The sequence below is a fragment of the Musca domestica genome, unplaced genomic scaffold, assembly GCF_030504385.1.
Source record: "Musca domestica strain aabys unplaced genomic scaffold, Musca_domestica.polishedcontigs.V.1.1 11, whole genome shotgun sequence".
In the NCBI taxonomy this organism is placed as follows: Eukaryota; Metazoa; Arthropoda; class Insecta; order Diptera; family Muscidae; genus Musca; species Musca domestica.
Genome location: NW_026712133.1, coordinates 14,532,974 through 14,555,476, shown reverse-complemented (window position 1 = coordinate 14,555,476; position 22,503 = coordinate 14,532,974). Strand labels below are relative to the sequence as shown.

The following is a 22,503-nucleotide window of genomic DNA, read 5'->3' as shown; positions in this document are numbered from 1 at the left end:
CAGCCGTAATATGCACTCTGTAACAACAGTATTTGGGGAAATATATCAAATGCAGCTCAGAAATACCTTTGCTAAATTTTATCGAGATCGGTTCAGATTTGGATATAGCTCCCATATGTAACATCGTCCGATTTACCTTTTATTGTGCACCAAACGTCTAATATTTGCCCAAATGGGATGGAATTCGGCACATGCGACCGAATTGAGTCTAGAAGCTAGTATGTTTGGTGAAGATCGGTTTAGATATAGCCATAGCTCCCATATATATTGTTCATCCGATTTGTAGTATTTGTTACCCACAGCCGTAATATGCACTCCGTAACAACGATATTCAGGGAAATATATCAAATACAGCTCAGAAATATCTTTGCCAAATTTTATCGAGATCGGTTCAGATTTGGATATAGCTCCCATATATCAAATGGGCAATACAAGTCCGAATTCAAAAGATACAAATGCTTCGGAATATTTAGTCCTTTGAACTTTGAATTACAATTATAATCATAGCGTGTATGATTGAATTCTCCCACAAAAACTTTTAATTGTTATGTGGAGCTCTACTAATTTAGCAAAGTGGTGTAGGGTATCATAAAGTCGGCCCCGCCCGACTTTAGGACTTTTTTTACTGGTTCTAATTGGAACTGATAGCATGATTCAAAATTCAACCAAATTGGAGTGAGTTATATCTAAATCTGAACCGAAAATCAACAATTACAAAGTTTTGTCTTATTTCAAAAAATAATTCGATAACATCGGATGGACAAACATGGCATTTTGGTAGTCTATAGAGCATTGACGTGAAGTACATATTTCGGTTTTGAGGGGACTGAAATATAAAATCGGATTAATCATATAATTGGTATCTGTGGCTACAGATATACTTGCTCAATTCAATAGGTTTTCACCAAATTTAACATACTTATAGATAGGCACAAAAACATAATACCCTGTTAGCTCTGGGTCTATACCACGATACCACTATACTTAGCAGAATTTCTTAAGGTATAAAACACGTACTATAACAACTTTTGTGGGGCGATAATATAGTATATATGTATAAATTAGATTTATTGCTCGCTAGATTCAAATAAAAGCGTGAGTGAAAAGAAACAGTTTGAGTTTTGATGACGCCGTAACCAGAACGTCATCACATCCAAACTATAGTTTACCACTTGACAATGTCTTCCCCACATGTGTGTATTATAAATTAGTTAGTAACGTAATGACGTCATTTACTTGTAACCATTCTTATTGCTATTGCGTATGGTATTTATTTATGGTCTTAGAATTTTAAATGTTTAACTAACCGAATCATTCACTAACCAACCAATGACGTAATTTTCCCTTAACTAACAACGATGTTATTGTAATTTTTATTAGTACTAACATTTAGTTAATTACCCTTCTTAAGTAATAGTTAATGTTAATTAAGTTTAAGTAATTAATTTATTTAGTTAAACGAAAAGAAGAAGATGAAAAAGACATATTACCTCACAAATTGCCAAGCTAATGAATGTTTTCCATTATCCCACCACAATTGCAGACCCAATATCAAATATCAATACTCGGCCTTAGATAGTGGCAATGGTGTCGTCGAACGTTCGCCCCGTGAACGGGCTGCGCGCGAAAAAGCCCTCAATGCCACCCAGGAATGGGTGCAGCAATCGAATGGTCGTTATGAGGTTATCGCCCATTTGGATGAGATCGGTTCGAGACATGGGAAAAATTGGTTCCTGGTAACTGATTCTTCGGTAAGTGGGAAATGTTTGTGAAATTATCATTTTTTAATTTATTGAGAATCCCCTTTTATTTTGTAGGTCCGCACCGATCGCCTAATGACCATGTTAACCCTGCCTCCGGATTGTGTTGCCTTCGAAGATCTATCGCCCAACGAAAGTCCAAAAAGCATTTTAATGGAGTTGTTGGGCTCCCTTCACCATCCCTATATCTATCCAGTGCTCGATTTGGGCTTTCTTCATATCAGTTCGGGAAATTTTGCCTGTTTGGTGACGCCCTTCAATTCCCGTGGTAGTCTTAAGGATTTAATCTATAAGGTAAGTAGCATCTAATTGCGATCAGATCAGAGGTAATTGGATAGTTTTATTGCAAAAATATACAGTATGTGGCCTGTCCTTGTTATAAACAGTTCCCTATATCCTACAACACTACGCGTAGTAGAGATCGCGTAACAAAAAAGCTTTGTTGGGTATTTATGTGATGTAGATAATACAAACTATGATACAAACAAATTATATTACTGTATAGTGCATAATATGGCTCCGATAAGGATTTTATTAAAAACCAGTAGGGAAAAGTCAAAAGTCAAGACTATATGATACCCTACACAATTATGCATATTTAGAAAAGCGCCCGTAACAAAAGTATTTATTTGAAGTAGATCATACCACCAATTAACATTTGGCTTTAGAGCTGTTATATTTTACTATAGAGTGCATGATATCACGTCGAGAAGGATTATATCAGAACAAGTAAAAAAGAAAGTAAGTTCGGCCTGGCCGAACTTTTAATACCCTCCACCATTTCGAAGGAAATTGAGAAATTAAAAAAAAATCGGAAAACTACCACTTAAATGAAAACCGTTAAATGGGGGCTGTAGTGTCCATTACGAACTTCAAATACGAAATTTGAAACAACTGTGGTGAATAACGTCCCAAAAATCATGAAAATACGGAGTATAGGGAGGTACCTTCATATGGAGGCTATATGAAGACGTGGACCTGCACAGACAATTTTCAGTCTTAGGTTGTAGTACCCACTAGGATCTTCCAGTACGAAATTTGAAACAATTCCGGTGAATAATGTTGCTGAAATCATCAAAATACCGAATATCGGGAGGTATCGTTATATGGGGTGGAGGGTATAAAAAGGTTAGCATTTATACAAAAGAAACAGGTTAAAGCAATTTTTAATACCCCACACCACGTAGTGATAAGGGTATTATGTCTTTGTGCATTTGTTTGTAACCTGGAGAAAGAAGCGAGATAGACCCATAGTTACTTTTGAGGATCTCCGTAGAATCACTTTCTGAGTCGATTTATGCATGCATGCAGTCCGTCTGTCCGTCCATCTGTCTCTCCTTGTATTTTTGTGAACAAAATACAGGTCGTATTTATTATCCGACTGAGATAAAATTTTACAAACAATAATTGTTTGGCCGAATCCTATTGAAATTTGTGAAATCGGTTTAAATTCAGATATAGCTCCCATGTATATCTTCAACTGAAATGGCGACCGAATTCAGTTTGGAAGCATGACATCAAATTCGCAAATTCGGTTCAGATATAGCTATAGCTCCCATATCCGATTTGGGGTTTTAAGGCCATAACATTCGTAATACGCACTCCACGAATGATATTGGGTACCAAATGTTAAATGTGGCTCAGAAATAGGTGTTTTACACAATTTTGTTTTATACAAGTGCTTGAAATTTGGTGAAAATGGGTTGAGATTTGATTTGATATTTATATCATACAAGAATGATAGTTGGTACCAGATATCAGATACATTCCAGAAATACCTCCGCCAAATTTGATAAAGAGCCGATATAGCTCCCATATATACCTTAAACGGATTTCGGGTTAATTGTGCACCAAATGGCCAATATCAGTCTAAATGACCTGAATTTGGGCACATCCGACCGAATTCAGTCTGGAAGCAAGTACATCAAATTTGGAGAAAATCCTTTCAGATATAGCTAAAGTTTCCATATATATCTTTCATCCGATTTGATGTTTGAGTCCCACACATTTGTAATATGCACTCTACAAGGATGATATTTGGTACCAGATATCAAATACAGCGCGGAAATACCTCTGCCAAATTTTATCGAGATCGGTTCATATTTGGATATATATCTTTATCCGATTTCAGGTTTTTTGTGCACCTAATGGATAATATCAGCCTAAAAACAAGTGTTTTAAATTTTGGTGAAAATTGGTTCAAATAGAGCTATAGCTCCATATATAGGTTTCATCCGATTTGTTTTTAAAGTCCCTCACATTGATAAAATCACAACAATGATATTTGATACCGGGCATCAGATTTGTTATGGGAGCTCTACCAAATACGCATAGTGGTTTAGGGTATCATATAGCCGGTCCCGTCCAACTTTTGACCTTTCCAACTAATCCACTAAAAATAAGGGAGATATTTTAAAATATATTTCGACAGTTAATTAAACATGAGAGGACCTGTAATAAATCCCGAGAATAAACTACATAATATCGACTCATTTCTAAAGCCAGTAGAAAATCTCCAGCTGTAATAAACAAATCTCCCATTATACTGTATAAAATTATTTGCCATAACCAGTTCCTCTGAGAATCTCGCATCAATTTTACCTTGAGTCACAAAACATGTACCATTAATGGCTACAATATCAATTACCAACAATGATTAATTAAAAGGTAAAACACCCACCACAGAGAAAAGCAAAAAGGACACATTTTATGATATTACACCAGGGAAGCAAGTTCTAACGAACACATGCGACAAAAATCCATAAAATGCTATTAAATCTATGCAATTACAAAAATTAAAACAAATGTCAAATAAAAAACATTTGTGTTCAATTCATGTAGGTTGTAAACGCTTTTAACCGAGTCAATGTTGAAACCATGAAATTGCAACTTTGTTTTAAACTTTTTCCTTATTTCACCCACACATCTCTCATTCTAGGCCCAATGGAACGAGCCATGGTCACGTAAATACACACGAAAACCAAATGGCCTACCGGTCACGCAAGTCCAGCGTTTGGGACGTCAAATCTTGGAGGCATTGCTGTTTCTAAAAGAGCGTGGCTTCCCGCTGCACGGTCATTTGCACAGTGGAAATGTGATTTTACAAAATGGTGCTGCCAGGTAAGGTCACAATCAGTTAATAGCCGAAGGTGGACACATTTAATTGTTTTGCAGAAAATGCAATGCGTGCGGGTGTGTATGTTGATTGTTTTTTATAAATATTAGAAAGGTCATTTAATTAAAATGGTATTGGAATGAATTCTTGCATCAAAGACAACAGGATAGGATGACAGAAGGAGAAAACGGGCGGCATTTTTCTATGAATCTTACTTTATCTATTAGTTTAATCCATGTAGTTATCGCTTTTTATACCCTCAGCCATATGGCTAAAGAGGGTATATATTAATTCATACGACCAATACTTCGAAACATGTCACCGATTCCTTACAACTAGGTATATCTAAATATTTCTCCCAAACAGAAACCTGAGATGAATATGGAATTTTTTATTTCGCATAAAATTGGATATAAATGTTCTATTTTCTTGTAATTTTGTCCATACCAATATTTATACCCCACACAACAGTGGTAAAGGTCTTATGTCTTTGTGCATTTGTTTGTAACATGGAGAAGGAAGCGAGATAGACCCATAGTTACTTTTGAGGACCTGCATAGAATCACTTTCTGAGTCGATTTATGCAGGTACATAAGTCCGTCCGTGCGTCTGTTCATGTATTCTTGTGAACAAAATGCAGGTCACATTTATTATCCGATTGAGATGAAATTTTCCAAACAATATTTGTTTGAACCAAGGAACCAAGGAAAATCGGTTAAGATATAGTTATAGCTCCCATACATATGTTTCAATCGATTTAGTGTTTAAGTCCCTCACATTCGTAATATGCACTCTGTAATAATGATATTTGGTACCGGACAGCCCAGAAATACCTCTGACAAATTATATCATGATCGGATCAAATTAGGTGTAGCCCACATATATATATTCAAACGATTTCGGGTTAAGTGTGTACATCCGACCAAATTCAGTCTAGAAGCAAGTGCATCAAATTTTAGATCGGCTAAGATTTGTATATAGCTCCTATATAATAATATATTAATCCGATTTCAGGGTTATTGTGCAAATAATAGCTAATATCAGCCCAAATTAAGTGAATTTCGCGACGTTCGTTTCCTTTTGGTGGAACTCGGCTCCGATACATATTTTTATACCCTCCACCGACATTATTCACCGGAATTGTTTCAAATTTGGTATTTGAAGTTCGCAATGAATACTACAGCCTAAGACAGAAAATTGTCTGTGCAGGTCCACGTCTTCGAAGAGCCTCCATATAACGGTACCTCCCTATATTCGGCATTTTTATGATTTAGCTACATTATTCACCGATTTTTTTTCAAGTTTCGCATTTGAATATTGTAATGACTTATGACAAAAGTTGCCCATGCAGGTCTTCGTCGTCGTATAGGCTACATTCGGTATTTTTAAGTTTTTAACAGCATTTTTAACGGATTTTATTTTTTAGGAAAATTGCCAAACTCGTTGCAAATGGTGGAGGGTACTTAAAGTTCGGCCCGGCCAAACATACAGCTTTTTTATTTGTTTTAATATAATCCTTCTCGAAGTGATATTATACACTATGTAGCAATATTATTTGGCATAAAAGATAAAAATGTCTCCGTCAATTTTAGTGAAAATCGATTCAGAACTGGATATGCATACCATATATTAGTTCTCCTTGAAACTAAACTATAACTGCTCTAAAGCCAAATGTTGATAGGTGGTATGATCTACTTCAAATATTTCTTTTTTTTTTTTGTTACGGAATCTCTACAAAATAGTCGGGCCCATCCGACTTTTGACTTTTCCTTACTGGTTTTATCTGTTTTCGATGAAGTATGAAAATGGAATACTTCGATCGACTATAACATTTTCTAAAAATTATCACATATCTCATATAAAGTGAAGGAAGTGACCTGGCACGTCGTAATATTTATATTATATTTATTGAAGTCCGATACGAAATGGATATGATATTGGCCTCCAAGAGGGTCAACATAACCGACGTCAAAATATAACCGACGTCAAAATATATTTAAATAATCGAACATTGGCTGACAGCATATATCTTTTATATGTATAGCCTCTTGAATATCTACTTCAACAGTTACCTGTTCAGTTATTTCATCTTCCATAGTTTTAATCAATTATGCTGCCTACGTGATGGGAATAAACCATAAAAAATAGAGGCTATCGTTTTATTTTCATATCCTGGAAATACAATCAAGATGGTATTTTGAGAGAATGTGTCCAATGCATTAACGTTTGTTAAACAATTACTAAACGATATTGTAAAGTTTCCTGGGGCGATTTTTTTATACAATGAAAGCTCAAAATGTCTTTGTAATTTTTTTATACTTTGAGAACCTGGCTCAAAAATCAGGAGGCACCATAATGAGTAAATTGTCATTATAAAGCACAGTCTAGATTTATTTTATTTGTATCTAGAGAAGTATTAAACGGATCTAGGTTCGTGCCTGAGTTTAGGTCAAATATGTTACTAATAGTGTATTTTATTGTGTTTTTTTTTAACATCTATCAAAATAAAGATAGATGTACAATATAATATTGTTTGTCGACGGAACTCAGAAAAGTTTTTCGTAACTTGTTTTACATCTTACAATTTCCCAAAATTCGTTCTGCTTTTCAATTGTTCAAGCACAAAACAATACCTCATATTGCAATTGTTCTATTTCTTGCCAGTAAATGTAATTGTAGCACTTGTGCTAAAAACTGCACAAAAAAACGGTTTCTGATGAATGTTTTCAGAAGTATTTCAATTTAAATGTATTTATTCTACAAGAAAACTATTATTTGTTCTTTTCCATTTACTTTTCAAAGTATTTACTCACAAAGGGATTTGTGATGTAAGGAAATAAAATACCTTTTTTCGAAAATACAATGGAATAACTTTTATATGGAAATAAGACAAATTTCAAAGTGAGCAAGTGATATTATCTAAAAAGGAACGATTTTCAAGTGTGATGCATTTAGGAGGCATGTAAAGGTGTTGCTACACGTACATACATGGTATATACATGCATTCAAAATATCATACATATCTATGAAAGCCATTACATAATTGTGTACAATTCTAAAGACAATATAAATGTAAACTCATGGGTACATTAATAAAACCAGTAAGGAAAAGTCAAAAGTCGGACGGGGTCGACTATATGATATCCTACACCACTATGTATATTTAGTAGAGCTCCCTTTACAAAAGAATTTATTTCAATTAGATCACACCACCTATCAACATTTGCCTTTAGATCATTTATAGTTTGGTTGCAGAAGGAGGCATATCCAATTCTAAATCGATTTTCACTAAATTTGATGGAGACATTTTAATTTTTATACCAAGTAAGAGTGCATGATATTACTTCGAGAAGGATTTTATTAAAACTATATATATCGGAGCCGAGTTCTACAAACTGGAAACGTACATCCCGAAATTCACTCCATTAGCCATTATTTACAAAATAAACCAAATCTTAGTCGTTCTCGATAAAATTTGGCAAGGTATTTCTGAGCTCTATAAGATATCTGGTACCAAATATCATTGTTGTCGAATGCATATTACGAATGTGAGGGACTGGATGGAGCTGTAGCTATATCTGAACCGATTTTCCGCAAATTTGATGTACTTGCTTCTAGACTGAATTCGGTCGCATGTATCAAAATTTAGGGATTTTTAAAAGATATTGGGAATTTGGTGCTCAATGAATTCGAAATCGATATATATGGGAGCCATAGCTATATCTGAACCGATTTTCACCAAATTTGACGTAGCTGCTTCTAGACTGAATTCGGTGGGATGTACCAAAATGCAGGTAATTTGGACTAATATTAGCCATTTGGTGTACAATTAATCCGAAATCGGTTGAAGATAAATATGGGACCTATATCCAAATCTAAACCGATCTTGATAAAATCATGCAGATGTATTTCTGAGCTCTATAAGATATCTCGTACCAAATATCACTGTCGTTGAATGCATATGACGCATGTGATGGACTTTAAACCCCAAATCGGATGAAACATATATATGAGAGCTATAGCTATATCTAAACCAAATTTGATGTACTGGCTTCTAGACTGAATTCGGTGGGGTGTACCAAAATACAGGTCATTTGGGCTTATATTGACCATTTGGTACACAATCTAAAATCTGATCCAATTTCAATGGGCTCGTCATTGGGCCAAATAAATATTGTTTCGAAAATGTCATATCAATCGGATAATAGATGCGACCTGCATTTTGTTCACAAAAATACGGACGGACGGATGGACAGACAGAGGGACTGACATGTTTAAATCGACTCAGAAAGTGATTCTATGAAGATCCTCAAAAGTAACTATGGGCCTATCTCGCTTCCTTCTCCCTGTAACAAGCAAATGCACAAAGTAATTATGCCTAAAGGTAATAAGAATATTTTTTAACTTTAACAAGTTTTAGAAAATTTTCTTTAAACAAAGTTTTGGTCGATGTTCGGACATATATATGTACCCAGCATTTTGCATTTTGTAATATTAATAAAAGAGTAAAGCAATTGACTGACTGACAGACTTAACGATTCCTCAACGAAACGGCTAAAGCTAGAATCTTGATATTTTGGGTGAGCGTCACTATTGGTCCGATAAGGCTGGGTTTTTGAAAATTCGTGCTAAAACGGTACGAAAAGTACTAAAAGGTACTAAATATAGTATCTTTGCGCTTGACGAACCAGCTAGATCTTTGGAATGAGGGTCACTAATGGAGTGTATGATGGATGTACCAAAGCGTTTTTGGAAATTCACACTATAAGTATCATGTAAAGGGTTAGATCTAAAAACTTGAAAATCGGAATGGGAATCAAGTTTGCGGAGTAGGATTGATGTAAGGAAGTAGTTTTGTACTCATGTATACGAAAAGTACTAAACGATACTTAATTTGGTACAATTCGAATGTGGAAGAATGGATGTAGCCGAAATCCTGAAAATAACATTACTGGCGGAGAGTTTAATTGGAAAATATAGGTGGTTTTCGTTTTTTCTTGTGTACACGAAAGGTACTAAATAGTACTAAACATGATATAATTTCGATTTGGGTGAACTGATATACCTTGAATTCAGAAATAAGATTACTATTGCAAGTTAGAACTGAGATATGGAAGTAGTTATGGAAACTCGCACTTATGTGTACTAAATGGTAATAAATATCCTGAAAATTGAAATTGAGCTTGCTGTAGGATTGTAGGATTTGGCGTATGTAGGAAGCTTTAGAAATGCGTATTTATTTGCACCAAGTTGTACTAAATTTTGTACAATTTGGATTTGGGTAAACCGATAAGGCTGGAATCCTGAATTTGGGAAATAAGATTTCTATTGGATTGTTTGATGCAGGTTGTTACGGAAATGTGTACTAAATGGTTCTAAATTTGGTATAAATTGAAGTTGTGGTGAACCGATAGAGCTGGAATTTCGAAATTTGGAAATAAAATCTCAATGGGATTGTATGATTGAGGTATGAAGGTAGTTTTGGAAATTTGGAGTGAAGAATTGGCATATGTAGGAAATTTGGGAAATTCGTTCATTTGGTACCATTTGGATTTGGGTAAACCGATAGGGCTGGAATCCTGAAATTTGGAATTAAGATTACCATTGGAGTATAAGATTAGATTATGTATGCATTTTTGGAAGTTCGTACTTATGTGTAATAAATATTGTACAATTTGGATTTAGGTAAACCGCTGGAGTCCTAAAATTTGGTATTATTTTTAGAAATATGTAGTACTTATTGGTGTTTAGTGTTAAGAAATGGTTTTGGGAATATGTACTTAGTGTAACAACTGTACTAAATGGTACTAAATGTTGGTATTGGGGTCAATGCTGGTGGGTAGGGTTAAGATAAAGGGTTGGGATCTGAATTTCATTTAACAAGTGTACGAAAGAAACTAAATGGAACTGATATTGCTTAAAATCTGAAATTTGGCATTAGGATCACTGTTAATGTGTAGGGTTGAAATTCGGAGGTGGCTTTGGAAAAACGTGCTAAAAAGTACTAAACGGTACTAAATTTGGGTAAGATATTGAGTTGGAAGTCTTAAATTTTGAAATAGCATCACTTTTTGTGGGGCTGGGTTACGTACTAAAAAGTACGAGAAGTACTAATGGTATTAACTTAGGTATATTAGTAAGAAAAAGAGCTGGATATCTGAAATTTGGAGTAAGAGTCTTTGATGTTGTGTTGTACTCGTATGTAAAAACTACAGTTTTTTCTCGAAATTCGAACAAATGTTGTGCCAAAAGTACTAAAATTCACAATATTTGTTGCCATTTGGAATTACGAACGAAAAGTAATAAATAGTACTAATTTTGGTATTGCGTGAAGGAATAGAGCTGAAATTCTGAAATTTAATATTAGGGTCACCGTTAGTGGTTGAAATCTTGTGATGGTTTTGCGTACAATAATTGTTAGAATGGTACTAAATGGTACTAATTTTCTATCACTGTTAATGTCTAGGATGGAGAGATGTAGATTGTTTTGGATATGCGTACTAAATATTACTAAATTTGATAATGTGTGAAGGGGTCGATATTGAGGTCACCGTTGGTTTCTTAGCTTTACGTATGGAGACGTTGAAATAGTGTTGGACAGAAAAGTTGGATATGGGTCCATTGTGCAATGTTTTTTACAAGCATTTTATGTTTGTACAAACATTTTAACGTTTTGGTGTAAATTTTTCATTTTCATTTTTTTATTTCCCTTTTATTATTTTCGAAAAAGGAAACACTTGAATAATAGATAAAACTTTAAAAGTTCCAAAAAAAATTATTTTTCCATGTAAAATGTACAAAACATGTCAGAAAGGTAGTAGCTCGAGCTCAAGGGTCGCCTGTGTACGTCCCATCATTCCTTCACTATGTAGGGAGGGTATTATGTATACTTGTCTTTGCCCAGTGGCCTCAGTAATTATATTAGTCAGTAGATTTGAGCAAAACCAGTTAAAATTTCTTCCCCACATAGTGGTGTTAATCACCTCCATTGTGTAAAATATGTAAAATTCTAGATGGCGCCCAACAGCCTTACTTACAGCTTAAATGTACAGGGTGAGATTGCAACCAAATTCAGACTGCTGTCATTTCTAAGCCACTCGTCCGACAGCTGTTAAAATTATTCCAGTGACAGCTCATTATATTTTTTACAAGCGTACAAAAGCATTTTGGTGAGAATTTTCCAGAAAAAAGTTATTCGTGATGGAATTCAAGCGCGATAGTGTGATTTCTTTGTATTTGGCTGGAAAACCCCGTTAGAGCACTCCAGCATTTAAATGTGAATAAATCTTTTGTGTCTCGTACCATCGCTCGTTACCGTGATACTGGTAGCGTAGCCCGACGTCGACGTCAAAGAAGTGGACGGAAGAAAACCGCAACATCAGCAGAAATGGTTCGAAAAGTAAAGAAGCGACTTGATCGAAACCTGCGTCGCAGTGGCCGAAAATGGCTCGTGAGCTGAACATATCGCAATATTCCATTCGGCAAATATTGAAGAATTAGCTAAACCCATTGAAATTCCAAAAAGTGCAAGAACTTACACCGCAGCAGAAAGAAAATAGACTCAAAAAAGCTAAAGGTGGCCGCACCATCGCACTCAACACGCCCACCCAAAAGTGGTTACAAAATGAGTTTCCTCGCTTCATTTCCAGAGCACAATGGCCACTAAAATCTACGGATACCAATCCGTTGGACTATTGTGTCTGGAGTATTTTGGAAAGCTAGGTTGGCACTAAAAAAATACCAAAGTGTCGATAACCTCAAGCAAGCACTTCGCCAGGAATGGACCAAATTACCACAGAGCAACATTCGGGCAGCGTGTGACGGTTTCATTGGCCGTTTGAAGGCCATAATTTGTACCAAAGCTGACCAATTCGAAAATTCTAAAATTTGATGCTATTTCCGACATTTTTGCTTTAATTCAATAACATTTAAAAAAATGTAAAGATTATGGCGTTTGACTTTGTTGCAGTTTTCTATCTCACCCAGTATGTCCATCTAAACTTCAATCCACGTACTTTCGAAAACCTTCCTCTTTTGTCTCGACCACTGCAGAAGGGAGGCAATGGTCACGTATTTATTTAAAAACTGTGGAGCACCCCCGTCACTGAATCCAACAATGACATAATTACGCCTAACGAAAACAATGAAAAAGAAATTAAAAACAAAAATGGTGCTTGAAGTGGTAGTAAAATTCGCAGACAGGCCATTAAAATTTAACTGCAATTTTGTATATAATTGGGCTAATTAAGAATGTATGTGTATGCATACACACACATTTACTATGATGTTGTAATTGCCTTCTTGTTGTATTAAGTTCTTTTTCAGGAACTTTTGTCACTGAATTGGTCCATGGCGTTTTTAAAATTACCAACACCATTGTTGATTAAACACACTTCTGCATATACATATATATGTGTATGTGCTATTAAAAATGTATCTTTCCATTTCACATAGTTGTTTTGTTTCTCATTTTTCTTCCAGATTATCTGGCCTAGAAAATGGTTTACTGGGACTATCGTCGCGCATAAATGCCGTCATGTGGTCACGTTCCACAACAGACATCGAAAATGTTGATATCATTTGTTTTGGCCATCTGCTGTACGAAATGTGCATGGGCCAGGAGATGACAACACCAAAACCGTCCATGAGAGTTTTAGAAATGGAAATGGAACATTATCCACAGGTAAGTGTCCCTTATTTATATATTTAACTTTTACAGACAAATTGACGAAAAATTTGGGCCCCTGGACCCTTGCTCACCCGACTTTGTCAATCACTACTAGTAATTGGATGTTAAAGCCTATGCCTTGCGAAGATACTTCATTTAGATATCAATACTTTTATCTGTCAATTGTTGGTATTCCTTTTTATACCCTTCGCCATAGTATGGAGGGTATATTAAGTTTGTCATTCCGTTTGTAGCTCCTCGAAATATACATTTTAGGACCCACAAAGTATATATATTCTTGATCAGCATAAAATTCTCTGACGTTCGTCTGTCCGTCTGTGGAAATCACTGTAGCTTCCGAAAGAATTGAAGTAGATTGATAAAATTTTACTCAAATGTATATTATGTCTACAGGACTTTTGGTATTAAAAATGGGCCATGTAGATTCACTTTTTGGTATAGTCCCCATTGGTGTCCCTTTGCACATCGTTTCGTTGTTGACCGCGAACGCTTACAATCACGGGGGAAGTGTAGCCTATCACTTCATAGAGTCCATCATATTTTGGAGCCAACTTTGCTGCAAAACTTTCAATCAGAAGGGGTGCTGTCTTACCCACACCCAGTCGCTCCCAGTGGGTTTCCATTTCGCAGATTGTGATATCTCCTCTGCTGTTCTCCGACCTGACCTATTCGTTGACGCAAAATTTTAAAAGCATCGCGGAGTTCTTCCGTTCTTTCCTCAGAGCCTTTCCCAGCGGTACCAGTCCCATTCGTTACTTCGTAGAGAGTGTTTGGTAACCGCAGTTCCCGACATTGTATTATGTAGGCAGGATTATGGCCCGTGGTTTCGGATATACACGAATTCAACCCATTTATTGTGCTGATTCTGACAGACCTGTTCCAGCATCGTCTTTAAGGTGCCGGTTCGCCCTCTCCATTGGGTTCTCCTGTGGACAGTAAGGTGCGGTGAACTGCTGTCGAACTCCAATTTCTCGAAGGTATCTTCCTAATTCACGACTAGTAAATTGACTACCATTATCCGAGAGAAAAACTTTCGGAGTACCGAACCTAGACAAAATCCGCTCTCTAAATGCCTTAATCACGGCACCTGTGGTAGCTTTACGCAACGCCACCAGTTCTACCCATTTTGAAAAACGATCAATAAATACGAGAAGCATCGTGTAGCCTTGTTTTGTCCTGGGTGGAGGTCCGACGAAATCTGCACAAACCATGGACCACGGTTCCTCGGGGATTGTTAGTAATATCTCTCCAGCTGGTGCTAACTGACTAGACTTGTACTGTTGACAAGAAATGCAACATACCTAGCAATATCCCTCATCATCCCGGCCAACAGTACCGCTCATAAACTCGTTTCGCCGTCTTTCTTATCCCAAGGTGGCCTGCAGCTGGCGGATTTTAACGGCATTATTCGCCGGAATTGTTTTAAATTTGGTATTTGAAGTTCGTAATGGATACTATAGCCTAAGACAGAAAATTGTCTGTGCAGGTCCATGTCTTAGTATAGACCCCATATAACGGTACCTCCCGTTAGTGAGTATTTTGATGATTTTAGTTACATTATTCACCGATTTTTTTAAATTTCGCATTTGAATATTGTTATTGTATTTTTTAAGATTTAAACAGAAATTTGAAGGGATTTTATTGTTTTTGAGAATTACCAAATTCGTTCCAAATGATGGAGGGTATTCAAAGTTCGGCCCGGACGAAGTTACAGCTTTTTTACTTGTTTCTAGATTGAATTTTAGAATGAAAACATTTGTTTAAATTACATTTAAAATATATTCTCTTTTTTTCCAGATTCTCGATGTTTTGGGTCTAATATTCGAGCCACCCAATGGTGTCTGCCCATCCGTGGAAGATTTAGTGTTATGTGATTTATTTAGATCGATAGATTTACGAGAATTAAGAGGTCCTTGCTTTAATGTGAGTATTTTATATCATTTATGGGCAATTGTTACCAATGTTATATACATTTTGCTACCCCCCGCCTTTCAGACCATCAAACCGAGCCTAAGCAGATCAACACTGAATCTACTGGCAGCCGTTAAGAAACGTCAGTGCGCCTCATTGGGCAATTCATTTAGCGAGGCCAGTTCACCCTGTACACCACCCTCAACGCCCAGGGATCGAAGATCGGGGTATGTTTCTGATTAAACGTTGACTTTATAAATATATAATTATCAGTTAAACTTAAGCGTTTTAACCTCACCTGATTCAATTGGAACATATTCGTAAATGTACAAAAATGCTGTGCTGTTTCAGAACAACGAACAAAAATAAAAATCAATTAAAACCCAACTAAATTTAAAGTTTTCTGTTTTTGGCAAAAAAAAAGCACATTAGAACATATGTTTGAAAATGGCAACAAGGCAACCAGGGTTTTAGGAAAATTTTTGAAGGCGTCGATTTTGAAGTTATTAGAGGATAGAAATTCAAGGAATGTATGTAAAGACATTGGGCGCCATTGAAATGTGGATAGCTAATCCCCAATGAGATTTTGTTTTGTTAGGATTTGAGAGATTAAGACGAGATCCTAGATATTAGCGTTCAGACAAGATGATAATAAATGAGTCAAACACAATATATTTTTTTTTAATGTTATTGAATGAAAGCAAAAAATTTCGGAAATAGCAACAAATTTTAGAATAAGTTTAGATTTGTTCGAATTGGTCACCTTTGGCACGAATTATGGCCTTCAAACGGCAAATGAAACCGTCACACGCTGCCCGAATATTGCTCTGCGGTATTTTGGCCCATTCCCGGCGAAGCGTTTGCTTGAGGTGATCGACACTTTGGTATTTTTTAGTGCCAACCTTGCTCCAGACACGATAGTAGGTCGATAGGTCGATCAATACGAGCGGAGAGCGACCATGGGCTGTTATGTCGGTCCACACCATCACCATGGTCAGCGCTTGAGTTCTGGTGGCCAACCGAAGGTACACATTTTCAGCTGACCTCTTTGGCAAGTAAACACGATCATTTTGTTTTGCTGGACAACGAATGTTTTCTCATCGGAGAAAACCAAATTCGGCAGTTCACCACTTGCCGAAGGGAATATTGCGATATGTTCAGCTCACGAACCATTTTTCGGCCACCGCAACGCGGGTTTCGATCAAGTCACTTCTTTCCTTTTGGAACCATTTCTGCTGATGTTGCTTTTTTCTTCCGTCCACTTCCTTGACGCCGGGCTACGCTAGCAGTATTACGGTAACGAGCGATGGTACGAGACACAAATGATTAATTCAAATTTAAATGCTGGAGTGCTCCAACGATAGCCATTTGTGGTTTTCCAGCCAAATATAAAGAAATCACACTGTCACGCTTGAATTCCATCACGAATAACATTTTTTCTGGAAAATTCTTACCAAAGTGATTTTGTACGCTTGTAAACAATATAATGAGCTGTCACTGGAATAATTTTAACAGCTGTCGGACGAGTGGCTTAGAAATGGCAGCTGTCTGAAATTAGTTGCAGTTTTTTCATCTCACGCAGTATGTACCTAAATACTCCGACGGCGACTCAGACGATGAATCCGGGGAAGATTAGAATCGGCAGGGAACTGTGTGACGTAATACCTTACGGGTAACGTTAACTTATTCGCTATCACAAGTTTTTCATCATTCAAGGAAGGGGACAGGTGAATGGGCTTGGACTTCGATTGCTCCATGTTAAATTGCCTGACAGGAAGCTAGGATAATTTTCATATGCAAACATGACAAGGCCAGTTAGACAATACCAAAGGGATATCAGCCGATAAGCCACAGCAAACAGATGCTGATCAATCTATTGAAGGACAAAATGGGGACCAAATCCTAAAACGATTCTCTGGAAGTACGGAAGCGTAGTTGGAGCTATTCTAACATACACATCTCAAGTCTGGCGGCAAGCAATAGATAAAAAGTGTAACATCAGAATTTTAGTGAAAGTTCAAGGAATGTATTATATAAAAGAGAGAGTGAGAGAGCGACTGATTGATTCATCAACGATCGGACAAAACGACTGAAGCTAGACTTTTGAAATTATCACCATCAGTCAGTCTTGGTGCATAGGTGTGTAAACAAGCTAGGTTTTGTGGAAATTCGTACTTCGTACATAGAGAATTACGTGGTCTTACCTCTGCTGGAAAGAGTTCTCGTGGAATTGGTAAGGGCTACAGATATTCCCAAACTATTGGTGGATCACGTCGTGCTGCTTGGAAGCGCAAGAATCGCTTGAATATGTTAAGGAAACGTTAAGAGTTCAAAGATTAAATAACGATGTGAATAAAGGAAAGCAGTTTTATATTGCTAACAACACGAAAAAAAAAAAAAAGAGTACGGAAAATATAAAATGTACTACAAATTGAAAACTTTGTATTGGACGAACAAAATGAGCTAGAGTTCAAAATTGGATCTGATTTGAAGGTGGTATTGTAAAAGTGAACTATATTTGTACGAAAAGTGCTAAATAGTACTGAATTTGAATGAAGGGATACAGCTGGAATCCCGAAATTTGATATTGAAGTCTCTGTAGGTATCTGTTGTTGAGATCTAGTGGTGGTTTTGCAAATGCGAACTAGACGTCCACGAAAAGTACTAAATAGTACTATATTTGGATCACTGCTGGTGTCTAGGATGGAGAGATATAGATTATTTTGGATATACGTACTAAATGTTACTAAATTTGGTATTGGGTGAAGGGATAGGGATAAAATTCTTAAATTTGATATAGATGTCACATTTAGTGTCTATGGTTAATATATGTAGGTGGTTTTAAAAATATGTACTATAATTGTACGAAAAGTAGTGAATGGTACTATATTTTTTGTATTGGATGAAGGTGTAGAGATTAAATTCCGTAATTTGATGTTTAGATTAGCAATGGTATCTGTATTTGAGATTTGGCGGTGGTTTGGAAATGCGTCCTAATTTTGTACAATAAGTACTAAAGTACTGAAATTTGATGTAGATGTCACTGTTGAAGTCGATGGTGGTTTTGGAAATGTGTACTATAAATTTACGAGAAGTACTAAATTAAACTAAATATTGAGTTGGGTAAAGCGATAGAGCTGAATCCGTGAAATTTTATATTGCGATTGCTGCCGATGTCTAGTATTGAGGTATGGAACGGTTTTTCAAATCAGTACTTAAATTATACAAAAAGGACTAAATGTGTCTAGGATTGAGGTATGGAATGGTTTTTCACATAAGTACTTAAATTATACGAAAAGTACATAATGTTACTAAATTTACTATCGAGTGAATTTATAGAGCTGCAATCCCGAAAAGTGATGCTGGGGTCTCTGCTGGTATCTGGTGGTGGTTTTGCAAATGCGTGCTTTAATTATTCGAAAAGTACTAAGTTGTACTGATATTGTATATGATGGAGGGGTGTAGATTGTTTTAGATTTTGGGTGAAGGAATAGAGCTGAAATTCTAAAATTTGATATTGAGGTCACCTTTGATCTCTCGGGTTTACGTAGAGAGATGTTGAAGTAGTTTTTGACAAAAATGGAAGTTAGTCAATTGTGCAAACGAATATCCTTCTCGGCAAACTTTAAAATGAATGAAGACCTTTTGATGCAAAAGTTAGACATTTTCTTGTTATTCTTTTTGGAAAACGGAAAACTTGAATAATATATAAAAACTCGAAAGTCTGAAAATATAGTTCGATATGTGAAGATTTGATAAACATTTTATGTCTAACTGAATAAATGGGGCATTTTGACTACTAAAAAGGCCTAACACGATCTAATCTAAAATCTAAAATTTTAAGGTTAACTTTTCCCGGAGGAAGTGGCGTTCACTTGTTAGTAGGAATATAAACAGCAAATAGTCATGTTTGCCTTGTTGCCAAAAACTATCAAAAATCTCCCCCAGATTTTCTGCTTCTTCTCTTAGGAATTTTTCTTTTCAACAAATATTGACTTATGTTTTGTATAACATTCAAATATAAATCAATAACAAACTTATACACAGAGATACACAACATTACTACAAAACACACATATTTTGTTTCTAAGTCCAAATCCTACAAATCCTTTGCAACAATACATAGCTGCTGTATTGTAAAAATAAGTTTTTATCTTTCCTCTTTCTATATACACATATAATAATTTTAATTATCGTTTGAAATAAACAAATAAAATATAACTAAAATTGACGTTAGTTTTTGTTTATGGCATGTTTAATTAACTTTAAATATTATTAATAATAATAATTCTCTTTAACTCACTTTTGCTTAGATTCTTATTAATTGATATATGTTAATAATAAATATAAATATATATGTATATGAAATATATGTGTATAAAATATATAAATATATACAATTCCTTGTGTTTAGAGCCAAACATTTTTTGTACATTTTGTTGGAAAAAATTTAATTTGAAGCCACGTTTGCTACCAAGAAAATTAATAACTTCATATATCCTATTCCCTCATTAATGTGTAATGAAATGCCATTATAACCTACACCGTCAACCAGATTAGATATTAAATATTTGAAAATATGGGAATTGGGAATAATCTGTAATTCGTCCGATTTTTAACGTTATCCGGTATTTTTTAGTCCCAACCTTGCTTTTCAAAATACTCCAGACACAATAGTCCAACGGATTGGTATCCGGAGATTTAGGTGGCCATTGTGCGCTGCAAATGAAGCGAGGAACCTCACTTTGTAATAATTTTTGGGTGGAGCGTGCTGAGTGCGATGGTGCTGAGTCCTGTTGAAATGTCCAAAGTCTACACTCTCCAGAATATTTTCCCGATAATATTAGGCATTTATTCTGATGCAACGGTCGATTAATATGAGCAAAGAGCGACCATCGGCTGTTATGGCGGCCCACACCATCACCATGACCGGCGTTTGAATTCTGGTGGCCAACCGAAGGTGCACATTTTCAGCTGACCTCTTTGGCAAGTAGACACGATCATTTTGTTTGTTTACAAACTGCTGGACAATGAATGTTTTCTCATCGGAGAAAACCAAATTCGGCAGTTCACCACTTTCGGCCAAGCGAATCAACTCTTTAGCTCTTTTGCGTCTATTTTCTTTCTGTTGCGGTGTAAGTTCTTGCACTTTTTGGAATTTCAATGGCTTTTCCCCGAGCTCATTTCTCAATATTTGCCGAATGGAATATTGCGACATGTTCAGCTCACAAGGCATTTTTCGGCCACTGCGACGCGGGTTTCTATCAAGTCGCTTCTTTATTTTTCGAACCATTTCTGTTTTCTTCCGTCCACTTTCTTGACGTCGGGCTACGCCACCAGTATCACGGTAACGAGCAATGGTACGAGACACAAAACATTTATTCACATTTAAATGCTGGAGTGCTCTAACGACAGCCACTTATGGTTTTGCAGCCAAATATAAAGAAATCACACTATCACGCTTGAATTCCATCACGAATAACTTTTTTCTGGAAAATTCTCACCAAAATGCTTTTGTACGCTTGTAAACAATATTATGAACTGTTACTGAAATAATTTTAACAGCTGTCGGACGAGTGGCTTAGAAATGACAGCAGTCCGTAGTTGGTTGCAGTTTTTTCATCTCACCCTGTATATGGGAGCTATATCCAAATCTTAGCCGTTCTCGATAATATTTGGCAAAGGTATTTCTGAGCTTTATAAGATATCTGGTACCAATTAGTACTTAAAAATCAAATCGAATAAAACATAAATATGGGAACTGTAGCTATACCTGAATCGATTTTCTACAAATTTGATTTACTTGCTTCTAGGCTGAATTCGGTCGGATGTGCCAAAATTTAGGACTGATATTGGTCATTTGGCGCACAACAATTAAACCGAAATTGGTTGAGGATATATATGGGAGCTATATCCAAATTGGAACCGATCTTTGAAAATTTGATACATTTATTTAAGACCTGTATCTGATATCTGGTACCAAATGCCATTGTTGTGGAATGCATATTGCGCTTGTGAGGGACTTTAAACCCCAAATCGGATAAAACATATCTATGGGAGCTATAGCTATGTCTGAACCGATTTACACCAAATTTAATAACTTCTAGACTGAATTCGGTTAGATGTACCAAAATACAGGTCATTTGGACTTGTATTGGATATTTTGTGCACAATTAACCCGAAATCGGTATATGGAAGATATATGGGAGCTACGTCTAAATCTAATCCAATAGGGTTCGTCATTGGGCCAAACAAATATTGTTTGGAAAATCTTATCTCAATCGGATAATAAATGCGACCTTTCGTTCACAAAAATTCATGGACAGACGGACGGACAGGCGGACAGACATGCATAAATCGACTCAGAAAGTGATTCTATAAAGATCCTCAAAAGCAACTATAAGTCTATCTCGATTCCTTCTTCATGTTACAAACAAGTGCATAAAGACATAATACGCTTACCGCTATGTGGTGTAGGGTATAATAAAAAGTTTTTTTTTATAAAAATAAAATATAATTTTCCAATTTTCAAAACTTTTTTTATATTTTTTATTTCGAAATATTTTAATTCCTTAAAGAAAGGGGCTTAAAAATGTATTAAACTAATTTTTCTAGTTTCCAGTCCAAAATATATTATTTGCTTTGAAGTTCTGATATAAGGTGTAGGTTATATGGTAGTCGGTGCCCATCGACTTTAGTTCTTTTTTTAATTGTTTGAAAATATATAAATATTTAAATTATTTTATGTTTATGTTTTCTTACTAAAACCTAACTATTTTTGTGTCATTTTATTTTATTTCATTGATATAACAACAACAAAAACACAACAAAACTAAACCCCAAAACTTAAAAACTACTCCCACAACAACACAACTGAAAAAACAACTACAACAACAAAAAATTCTAATAATTTTGAAAACATCCTCAAAAAAATTGTTAACGAAAATTCTACAGCAGTGTTGTACCGGCGACCTATGAAGTCTTTCGAATGTACTAACAAAAAATAAATCCAATCAGAATCTAACAAC

At 35.7% G+C, this 22,503-nt stretch overlaps 1 protein-coding gene across 5 annotated transcripts in view; it reads left to right on the top strand.

Annotated features, from left to right (window-relative positions):
• LOC101897398 (slowpoke-binding protein) overlaps window positions 1-22,499 on the top strand; it is a 138,391-nt gene extending 115,892 nt beyond the window's left edge. For 3 of the 5 annotated variants that reach the window (XM_020035793.2, XM_020035791.2, XM_059131664.1), the window contains 7 exons: window positions 1,544-1,751; window positions 1,818-2,054; window positions 4,699-4,880; window positions 13,357-13,558; window positions 15,362-15,487; window positions 15,560-15,702; window positions 22,430-22,499. In XM_020035793.2, the coding sequence (XP_019891352.2) occupies window positions 1,544-1,751; window positions 1,818-2,054; window positions 4,699-4,880; window positions 13,357-13,558; window positions 15,362-15,487; window positions 15,560-15,702; window positions 22,430-22,472 (1,141 nt within the window). In that variant the 3' untranslated portion in view covers window positions 22,473-22,499. The remainder of the gene's footprint in view (window positions 1-1,543; window positions 1,752-1,817; window positions 2,055-4,698; window positions 4,881-13,356; window positions 13,559-15,361; window positions 15,488-15,559; window positions 15,703-22,429) is intronic. The other 2 variants (XM_020035792.2, XM_059131666.1) reach the window with 1 other exon arrangement.
• Window positions 22,500-22,503: the final 4 nt, after the last annotated feature.